This window comes from Phocoena phocoena, chromosome 8, assembly GCF_963924675.1.
Source record: "Phocoena phocoena chromosome 8, mPhoPho1.1, whole genome shotgun sequence".
Classification (NCBI taxonomy): Eukaryota; Metazoa; Chordata; class Mammalia; order Artiodactyla; family Phocoenidae; genus Phocoena; species Phocoena phocoena.
Genome location: NC_089226.1, coordinates 71,312,452 through 71,323,481, shown reverse-complemented (window position 1 = coordinate 71,323,481; position 11,030 = coordinate 71,312,452). Strand labels below are relative to the sequence as shown.

Genomic DNA, 11,030 nt, shown 5'->3' with positions numbered 1-11,030 from the left:
ATCCCATGTAGTATCTATTACTAACTTTATTTTACAGAGGAAGAAACCGAGGCTCGGAGGGAATATGGAAGTAACCTGTTGAGGTTTACATGCTTCAGAAAGAAGTACAGTTCCTGGAGAGAGTTGTGTCGTGGGTGTCCGGTGGGGTTTACCGGCGCCTTCGGGAAGCACCCTGTCTCAGGAGTTGGCCCGCCGCGCCCTGAAGGCGGCCCCCGCCCTGCTCGAGTCTCGTGGCCTCAGGGGCCAAGGGGCGCGCGGCGGGCTGGGGGCGGGGAAGGCGCGGGGACAAAGGCCGCGGCTACAGCGCTGGGGCTGGGGGGTGCAGCGGCGAACTCCCGCGGCGGTGCCGGGACTCAGCCTGGGCCCTGGCCGCCGCACGCCCGCGCCCCGAGGGGCCAGCGCCGCAGTGGAGCGCCCGGGGGCGCAATCCGGGCCCGCGCGGGCCGAGCGCGCCTGCACGCCGCCCGCACCGCCCCCTCCCCCGCCTCCGCCCCCTCCCTCCCTCCCCGCGGCGGCCACGGCTACTCAGTGCGCGGCGAACATGGCGGCGGCGGTCGGGCGGGACACTTTACCTGAGCACTGGTCCTACGGCGTGTGCCGGGACGGCCGCGTCTTCTTCATCAAGTGCGGCGCGGGAAAGCGGGGACGCGGGCTGGGGCGCGAGCCGGGCGGGGGTGCGGGACCGGGCGAGCGCCCCGAGAGCGGCGGCGGCGCTAACAGGTGCATCTCTCTCTCCGCAGCGACCAGCTCCGCTGCACAACCTGGCTACACCCGCGCACCGGGGAACCAGTCAACTCTGGCCACATGATCCGCTCAGGTGGGCGCAGGGCCGGTGGGGTGGGGCGCTCGGGGGAGGGGGTCGTGCGCCTGGGTGGCCCAAGTTTGACCGGACTTTTCTCGCGTTTCCACAGACCTGCCCCGCGGCTGGGAGGAGGGCTTCACGGAGGAGGGCGCCAGTTACTTCATCGAGTGAGTGACGGGCGCGCCGCGCCTTCACCTGTGCCTCGGGGTCCGACCCGTTTCCCGCCGCGCCGCCGCCCCCCCCTCCTCCCGCGCGGGTCCGGCGAGTTGGCGCGCACTGCGCCGCGGCCGCACTCATGTGGGCTATTTTGTGCCTGAGTTGTGTGGCGGGCTCCAGGCGGAGGCGAGGCGGGGGCCGCATCTCCGCAGGGGGACCCGGGCGGGGGTCTGGTATCCGGCCCCATGCGGGCGCCGGGGCTTCAAACTGCGCCCGGGACGCGGCGATTGGGCGGGATTGGGGCGCTGGTGTGAGCGGTCGGACACACCTCCGCGCTGGGGTCTCGGGCTAAGCGGAGTCTGGCGGGTGCCGGGGCCGGGATGGCCCGGGGTGGGGAGAGCAGAAGTAGGGGTTCTGACTCGGGTCCAGCAACTGGGGTTGGGGAGGAGGAGGGGGTGGGGAAAGAGACGAATGGCATCTCGTCTGGGGGACTTCCTCTTCGGCCACGTTGTCCGGGATGGTGGTGGAAAATCGGCACCGCAGCCCCACTTCTCCAAAGCGCGGGCCTGCGGGGGAGCGATGGGGCTGGGGAGGGGAACCGGTCAGCCAATAGCATTCCTCGAACACTAGGTGTCTTCAGCTGGCGCTTTACCGGGACTATCACTCCTGCCTCTGCTCGTCAATCACACTCCTGCCTCTTTTAGTCAGTGGCTTTTCCTCAGAAGCTCGGGAGCCTTGCCCCAGTCGTCAGGTACCCTAGACCTAGGTCTGTAGAAATGAAATCGAGGGGCAGTGAGTTAAGGCGCCGTCCTGACGCTAACACTAGTATAGTCTTTAATTTCCCTCTCTGGGCGTGTACCTGAGTTGCAGCGTTTCTCTGCAACCCTCTGCCTGCTCGCAGGTGAGCTCCATGAGGTCAGAAACTGCTTTTGATCCTTTGCCCCAGTGCCTGGCACAGAGTAGGCACTCGGTAAATGTTTGTTCACTGAATGAATAAACTAGGCAAAGGATAGAGGTTGGTGTATTTTGGGGGACTGAGTTAGAATTCCTTTCTTCACCAACTAAAACACTGCTAGTCAGTAGTGGAGCAGCATATTCGAAGCTCCGATGGTCCCAGAACATCCCAGAGCCTCCCTCCCGGTTTGGGCTCTGACAGATGGTTGAAATCCTGATGGATGAGATTTATAGAAATGAGCACTAGCCCTGTGACTGTGGTTCTGCTCTCCTACCTCACATTTGTATTTGAGAGAGAAGTTGGGGAGCTGGCTGGGACCTCAAACCTCTTGGTCAGTGGGCCTCTCTGGCTCATAACTGCATCCGTTGATGTTATTAGATTTCTCCTGTGTACCTCACATTGTTGTAAGCATTGAGACTGCAGAAGTGAAGAGGCAGACACTGGTCGGCTGCTCAGGGAGCTTGCAATTGAGTGGGGGGCGGGGGAGGGGAGGAAGCAGAAAAATAAGGGAAAAAACAAACAGGAATAATGTCGGATAGTGGTAACTACTATGCAGAAAATTAAAATAAGATGATGTGATAAGTAACTGGGTGGTTTGGTTGGATTGGGAGGTTAGTGTTGGTGTTTCTGAATAGGTGACATTTAAGGTAAAATTTGAATGACGAGAAAGAGCCATCCTTGTGTAGATGAGGTGGCAGAGCATTTCCAGAAGAGAGAAACTGCCAGTGGAAGGGCTTTAAGGCACGAAAGAGCTTGGAGTTCAAGGAGCAGAAAGGCGGGTGTGTCTGGAATGTGGTGAACAAGGGAGAAGGTGGCAGGAGAAGAGGTTACAGACAAGAGAGAGCTGAATGGTACAGAGCTTTGTGAGCCAGGGTAAGGAGTGACACAAATGATTTACTTTTTATTTTTTTTTTGGCGGCTTGCAGGATCTTAGTTCCCCGACCAGGGATCGAACCTGGGTCCCGGCAGTGAAAGCTCTGAGTCCTAACCACTAGACCGGCAGGGAATTACCTGATTTACATTTTCAGAATGGTCTCTCTGCCTGTTCTAGAGTGGGCTGTAGGTGGGCAACTGTAGGGATAGTAGTAGGAGGCTGTTGCTGTAGTCCAGGCAAGCATCATTGATGGCCTGCCTGAGGATGGTAGGTAGCATCGGAGCTGGAGAAAAGTGGTCAGATTCAGGCTTGGTGACTGGGTTGCACTCTGCGAGAGAAGGAAAAGGGTCAGAGATGACTCCCAGGGGCTTGAGCACCTGAGTGGATGGTGCTTATATTGAGATGGGAAGGCCGGGAGGAGCAGGTTTGGAGTGGGGGAGAGCGTGAGATCTTGTTGTGCTATGTTACATTGAGATGTGAATATATCAATTAGTCAGATGTGTGAATCTGAGCCCAGGAAAGAGAGAGGACTGGAGATATACATTTGGGTATTATAGGTGTTATTCAAGGCCACAGGATTAGATGAAATCACCTAAGAAAAGAGTGTAGACAGAAAAGATGACCTAAGCCTTGGGACAGAGCAGCATTTGGAGATTGGCAAAAGAGAAGGGCTGAGAAGGTAGGAGAAAATCCAGGAGAATGAGGGCTCCCAGAAGCCTGAAGGACAAATCCTGAGTGGAACAGGTGGAAGAGAGCACATGGGGTAAGGAAATGGAGTCAGTAAGTATAGGTGAATATTTCAGGTGGTTTTGTTACAGAGTGAAGTTGAGGAACTAGCTGAGAACTAGAGAGGATGTACATTTGGAGGGGGGTGTCTTTTTTTAGAGGGAGATTGTAGAGCGTGTTTTGTTTGGATGGGAATTATCCAGAAGAGATGGAGAAATAGATGATGCAGGAAAGAGATGGGACAATTACTGGAGTAGTGTTTCAGAGAAGGTAGGAGGGAAGGCATCCAGGGCTTAAGTCTCACTGGTCTCAGATGGGAACAGGGCATTTCATCCATTTGTGGAAAGGAAGGGGCTGAGTACCAGAGCTGATGTAAGGAGGCTGATAAGGTTGGTGAGGGGAGAGGTGGGTGTTCCTGTCTGATAGTTTCGGTCATTTTCATGAGGTACTAGGCAAAGTCTTGGGCTGGGGGACTTGAGGGATGTGTAGGACTCTATAGGCCATAGTCACAGCCTCCCAACCTTCCTGTCTTTTGCTGACTCTTCTATAGTAACTGTGTGTCAAGTCCCTGGTGATCATCTTCCAGCAAGCTCTGGCTCCCTACACCCCCAGGGCCTTGGCTGTGTCCTCTCAGGCCTAGGGGAAAGCAGTATGTGACACAGTGTCCCCATGCTCAAAGGTGAACCATGTGGGGAAGCTGAGACCCTGTGGCCGCTGATTATATTTCCTACCTCCCGTGACAATTTCTTGAGAGACTTAAGGGTTTGGGAGTAATTGTTCTCCTTTTTCCTACATAAAAAATGTTTTGCTTCACTGTGCTTTCTTAGATTTGCTACGAGCATTTCTGAGTGTTCAATTTTTTTTTTTTTTTGGTCCTCCTCTAATAGGGCTCAGTTAGAGGGACAAAGCATTGGCACAGCTGCTTTTATTTTCCCCAGTGGATCCTCGGACCAGAGAGCTGTGTGAGGTTTTCAGGATGCATCAGTTGCTCCTGATATTTAGCAGGTGTTTGAATACTTTCCAGAGAAAAATTTCTTGAAGCAGAAAACCTTGAGCTAAGGCAGGTGGATTTTAGTTTTGATTTCTGCACTTTTGGTTCATTTTTGGATTAACTTGGGACAAAACATGGTTCCCCCAATTCTAGACTAGGTGATGCTGATATCTCCTAAGAAGACTTCCTGTACTTTAAAACTTCTTTACTTTCCCATGAGTCTCTTAGCCAGGTAACAAGTTATGATAATAATTGTGGGGCTTCCCTGGTGGCGCAGTGGATGGGAGTCCGCCTGCCGATGCAGGGGACATGGGTTCGTGCCCCGGTCCGAGAGGATCCCACGTGCCACGGAGTGGCTGGGCCTGTGAGCCATGGCTGCTGGGCCTGTGCCTCCAGAGCCTGTGTTCCACAGCGGGAGAGGCCACAACAGTGAGAGGCCCGCGTACCACAAAAAAAAAAAAAATTGTGATAATAGTGTCATTAACAGCAACAGCAATAATAGTAGTAGCGATTATGTAATAGCTTCATCTTTCTGAGTCCTTGGGGAATGCCAGGAACTGTTTTATAGCTATTATCTGACTAATTCTCACAACAACTTGATGAGGTAGGAACTGTTACTAGTCCCATTTTACTGATGTGGAATCTTGTATAATCCTGGGCATTCAGGCAGCAAAGGGCAGTTGGCTTTCTCCAGTACCTTTTCTTATCTGATCCTCTAACAGTCCCTAGAAGCAGCAGATCGGGGATTACCCATTTTTCAGATGATGAAACTCAGGTTCACGAGGGTTCAGTAATTTGGCCGAAGTGTTAGAGCTGGGACTAGACCGTAGGTCTTCATGGTCACCATGGTAGTGGTGGTGGCTCCTACCCCAGATCACAGGTGAGAGCCAGCGTTGATACTTGAAGGAACCTTGTGTGCCATGTGCCACTGCTCCGAGTCAAGCTGACCAGGGCTCATGTGGCTGCACCTCTTCTTTGTTTTGCTGGGGATTGAAGTGCCTTGGAAGGGCAGCAGCCCTGGTGTCCTATGCTGTCTGGTGGTGGTGCGTGTCTCTGATTAGTAAGAAGTGGAAGACATTAATTTTTTTTTTTTTTTTGCACCGCATGGCTATCAAGAACTTAGTTTCCTGACCAGGGATCAAACCCGTGCCCCCTGCAGTTGGAAGCATGGAGCCCTAACCACTGGACCTCCAGGGAATTCCCCATTATTACTTAGTAAAAACAGTTTGGCAGACACAGCCTTTTCAAACATGAAACCCATAAAGGAAAAGTTCTAGAAGAGGCCTTGGGAGCTAGAGTGTTACAGTGGGCTGGGTTTCAGGGTTTCATGAAACCCTGTGGGTTGGGTTCTCCCTACAGCAGGCTTTGAATAGATCTTGAATCAATAAGGAGGATGAATGGCAGAGAGGAGGGGTCTTGCCTTCTCTGAGACTTTGGTGCCCAGCCCAGCGCTGGGCACTGAGTAGGCATTTGGTATTTATTGAAGTAGATCGGGGGTATAGGGGAAACGGGGCAAGGTGAAGGAAGCAAAGCGGCCAGGAGCCACACCTGTCAAGGCTGGTGCCTGGCCCTCAGGCTTCTTGGATGTAGTTGCTTGGTGTCAAGAACAGCACTCAAAGTGGGAACCTGGCCTCCTTTGTCTTCTTCACCTTATAACCTCATGCTCTGCGTCTGGGGAACGGGACATCTGTTGGCCTTTGGACCAGGCCTCCCTCCCTCTCTGGTTGCCAGGCCTTGGTGTCTGCTGTGACTTGGCTCCAGGGTCCTGGTGGGAAACAGCTGATTGCACACGGTCTCTAACTTTAAGTCCCTCTCAGTTTTAGCTTTGGAGCCTTTCAGGCCATGCTGTGTAGGTGCCATTCTCTTTGTGGGTGCTGGAGTAAGGCTTGGAGTAAGGCCAGTTTCCCCTCCCCAGCCCTTTGGATCGCAGCAGATCCTGGGGCAGGACTGGCAACCTGATTTGCAGGACCCTGTGCAAAATGAAAGTAAAGGGTCTCTTGTTCAAAAAAAAAAAGTGCCATTAAAGGTATTAAAGTAGGGCTTCCCTGGTGGCGCAGTGGTTAAGAGTCCGCCTGCCAATGCAGGGGACACGGATTCGAGCCCTGGTTTGGAAAGATCCCACATGCCACGGAGCAACTAAGCCGTGAGCCACAACTACTGAGCCCGCGAGCCTAGAGGCTGTGCTCAGCAACAAGGGAAACCACCGCAGTGAGAAGCCCGCTTGCCCTAACTAGAGAAAGCCCGCACGCAGCAACGAAGACCCAATGCAGCCAAAAATAAATAAATTAAAAAAAAAAGATATTAAAGTATAAAGCGCTTTCCTTTCTTCTGCTGGCTTTCCCTCAACTTGTTATGGCATTTCTATTTGCTATTTAATGTCATCCTAAGTTTAAAAAAATTAGAAATTTAAATTATTAGCATAAATCTTATGGTTCATCTCTGAACTGTGGAATACAAAGCTTTAAATGCAGACGTCAGGTCATTGACCTCATAGGCTGAATCACCACCATCATGTCTCACTCCGAGACACCACAGGGCGAGAGTGCCAGTGCTCAGGCCCCCTGGACAGGAGTGAGGAGCAGCAGTGCTGGGCAGGGCTTGGTGCTCCAGGGCGCTGGGAGTGGGCAGTTAAGGACGCATCTTATGGAGGCAGGGAGTGGAGACCAGGCATGAACCAAGGCTTCAAGCCTCCTTCAGAAGGATTAGTCCTCTGGAATAATGCTGAATATCTAGAGTGTGTGTGTTTTTTTATTCTAAAAACCCATCGTTCAGTCTGAAAGGGAGAGAAGAGGAGTTAGGGAGTGAAGGCTGAACCAGGGGTGACAGAATGTCCAGGTGGGGACCCCAGCTGGCCATAGGCACCAGGTGTAGAAGCCTGTGAATACTAGATGGCCCAGGAGGCTGCCCTTTTGAGGTTTAATTAAGCCATCACCCAAGGGACAGTCTTCCAGGGCACCCCAGGAAGAAATCTGTCCTGTCTGCCACATGTTCCTCCCCAGACAAATGTTGAACTTCATGGTAGTGAAATTTGTCTTGTAGCGTGCCAGCCTGCTAATTCGAGTATTTGTCATCTTTCTCATTGAGGTGTTGCTGGGAACAGCAGTCCCAGCAACTTTATTTCAAACCAGAAAGCAGCAGTTCCACAAAGAATTTCTGGGAAACTAGCAGCTTACATTTATTTAGAAGGGAAATTCTGAAACCTCTTGTTGTTGAAGGTTAAGAAAAGGTTCTCCCAGCTTGGCAAGCCTTGGCCTAATCCCACACTTTATATTTCATTTCCTGCTTGTTTTATCAAGGGTGAAAACTGGCTCATGGATTGAAATGTTAGGTTCTGTGCGAAAGGAACAAGAGTGGTGTTGTGTAGAGAGCCGGAGGGAGGACTGAGAGCCATGATTTGTGCCACGGTCTCAAAACCAACCTAGAAAAGATCTGGGAAAACCTCTTTAAGATGAATGGTGGCAAGTTGCTTCTTAAGGCTCTTTTTTTCAGAGAAAGGACAGTGGGTGGGTGGTGAGAATGCGACCCCTGATTTGCAGTGCAGTGCGTATGTGAAGACGGTGGGTGTAGGTATCATTCTCTTGATATTTACGGGAGTAAATTTTGGGCTTCCTAAATCGAGGACTTTGGGAAAAGGGGCTTACTTAAGAAAGCACTTCATGATGTGAACTATTTGGTGATTTAGTGAGGTGCTTACTCTAGTTTTCTGTGTCTTCAGAAAAGAGCATGGGTTTGAGTCTTTTTTGCTCAGTGTAAGACAGCAGCATCTCAGCAGACTGGCAGGGTGTCTTAAGTAAATACTGGCAGAGGGAAAAGTATGGGGGAATATGGTTCTATTTGTCTGTTGTTTTTAAGTGGCTGTCAAAACATTTATTTCTCAATTTTCACAGCAACGAAGACCCAACGCAGCCAAAAATAAATAAATAAATTAAAGACAAAACCCAAAAAAACCCACTGTATAACCTTGTCCAACAACAGCTATGCTGTTCCAAGGCCATGGGTACCTTGTCCAGGCTGTCGGGACCTGGGGACCAAGAGCCCTGGGTAATGAGGTGTGAAAACGGCTCCTGGTTTGTCTCTTTCCTGGGCATTTAGAGGGCTGCACAGATGTCTGATCCTTAATCTGGGTGGCCACCTGGTTATCGGCTCTGACAGCTGAAGGACAGACATTGTCTGTTGCTGCCTGGGCCACAGATGTCAACAGTAATAATCTCCTTGGTGCTTGATTGTTGAAAAACACGTACGTTCTTTTTAGAAGCAGGTATTTTTATTATTGTCCTCATTTTACAGATCAAGCAAGCATTTGAGGCAGGGGGTGGGAGAAGGGTTAAAAGATCTTTTCAAGGCCAGAGCATCAGTGGAGGAGCTGGGACTTGAACCCGGGTCCTTTTGGCTACAAATTTGTGTACTGTTTCTGTCACGGTGCGAGGTGTCTTCTGGTTCCCATTGCGCCTTTCCTTCTGTCCTGAATCCTCCCTTTACAGTCTGTTCCCCAAAAATGGTCCTCTGTACCTTCCCTGATGACCCTGAGGCAGACGCCCCCTTGGGCCTCCCTCAGAAAGTCCCCCGCAGGATAGAAGAATGATGGGCAGGGTAGATGGTTCCCAGGCAGGGCAGTGGGTTGGGTCCCTGGTGCTCTGGGGGAGTAGATCCCCCGACCTCCCCCCAGATGTCAGCTGACCGCAGCTTAGGGGCTGATGAGCCTCTTAAGCCTGCTTAGAGCCAGGCTGCCTCTTTCAAGGTTCTGCCAGGAGAGTGTTTCCATCATCACAGTCAGTGTTCTCAGGGTTTTTCAGGGGCTTTTCCTGCCAAGGCAGAGCCCTCACCCTCTTGAGGTCTGACAGCGTGAGGTTAGCATATGCATTCTCTTCCAGGGGCTGCTGGCTACCTCCTGTGCTTCCTTGGAACACCGCAGCACGGGGAGGGGTTGGGGGGAGGTGGGCAGTGTGCTCGGAGGTTGAAGGGGGCAGAGATCCCATTCCAGCCCTGTGCCTGGGCCCAGGCTGCACAGCCTCTTGTGTTCTCTCCCCTTGAGTGAAGTGAGAGATGAGACTATCTCCGACCCGGGAGGTGTGGAAGCAGAGCAGTATTTTAGGTTAATGCAGTTACCTCTGCAATAAGCTTGTCTTCTCCAAACCGAGTTTGGAGAGGATAGGTTCTGTGTGTGTCCACAGATAGCACCTTGCTGGAGGAGCATTTAACCACAGGCTGACCACAGGCTGGATGGCTTTTGATCCAGGTTTCATCTGGACTCTGATGAACATCTACTATATGCCAGTCTCCCCACTGGGCGATGTGGAGAGGAATGGAGGTCACTGCCCTCCAGCAGTGCCCAGTCCAAGAGAGGAGAGGGATACTGGGCGGTTTCAGTGTGGGTGACTGGGGCTGGCAGCCTGAGGAGGGCGCCCTAGGGAACTTCAGAGGGTGAGTGTGAGGAAGGCCAGGCAGCTGTGGAGCGGAGTGGTGGGCAGCCGGAGGCAGGAGAGGCCAGTGGAGGAAATGCGAAGGAGCTGGGGCTGAGGGTTTGTGTGTGCCTGTCTGCGTCCTGAAGAGGCTGGCACCGAGTTGAGTAGTAGGAACTTGACCTGGATACCGCACTTGACTAGTAGCTGGGCTTTAGAAGAGTGACGTAATTGGGGATTTTGCCTAGGGGTTCCCCAAATTCTACGTGTGAGGGGTGGTGCTGCGTGGGGGTTACAGAACACAGATTCTGGAGTCCGGGCGCCTGGGGTGAAATCTTGGCTCTGCTGCCAGCTTGGGCAGGTCACTTAAACCTCTCTGTGTCTTCATCTGTAAAATGGGGGCAGTGACTGTACTGCCAACTCAGAACAGTGCCTGGCAAATCGTTCATGGTATAATAACTAGCATTTAACTATTAACCATTGCCGCTCCCATAAAGGGAGCCTCCTCCTGTGGGGAAATGTGGCCCAATCAAAGGAGCTCGTTCTCTTGGGGGAAGTCTCCTGAGATCAGGCTAACAGGAGGCAGAATTGTGCTTTCTTGTTGAGACTTGTCTTTAAAAGGAAGCTGGGCACTACATGGTTGTTGCTAAATGTCAAAGAAACGATTCCTCGAAGCCCTGTCTGGCTGTGTCCAACCTGAGAGAAAATGAGTATTTTTCTTGTATTTGTGTTTGACACATTTTCCAAATGGGCTGTTTTGATTTCCTTCCCATCCACCCGCTGCCGCCACCACCACCACCACCAGGGAGAGGGTTCCCAGGTGTTAGTATTAGTGTTTGCGCTGCCTGGCCGGGCATCTGAGCTCTTTGTTTTGGAAGCAATAACCCTGGTATCTGTCTCAAAACACTTGATGAGGGAGCAGGGAGGGTAGACACAAAGTAGAAGCTGTGTTCTGTGCTGAGGCATAACTTCTAGGGGGTGGACTGGGAATCAGCGTTATTACAGGCTCCATGGGTGATTCTTATGGACCCTGAAAATGAAAATGTCTTGGAGCTTCAGCTTCCCGATCTGTGCGGTGATGGCTGCGCTACTTTCCTCCCAAGTGTTATGTGAGAATTAAATGTGAT

General features: G+C 52.1%; 1 protein-coding gene across 2 annotated transcripts in view; it reads left to right on the top strand.

Annotated features, from left to right (window-relative positions):
• The first annotated feature begins 541 nt into the window (after nt 1-541).
• Nucleotides 542-11,030, top strand: part of PLEKHA7 (pleckstrin homology domain containing A7) — a 209,812-nt gene continuing 199,323 nt past the window's right edge. For both annotated transcript variants that reach the window (XM_065882149.1, XM_065882148.1), the window contains exons 1-3: nt 542-624; nt 741-817; nt 912-969. In XM_065882149.1, coding sequence (XP_065738221.1) covers nt 542-624; nt 741-817; nt 912-969 — 218 coding nt within the window. The remainder of the gene's footprint in view (nt 625-740; nt 818-911; nt 970-11,030) is intronic.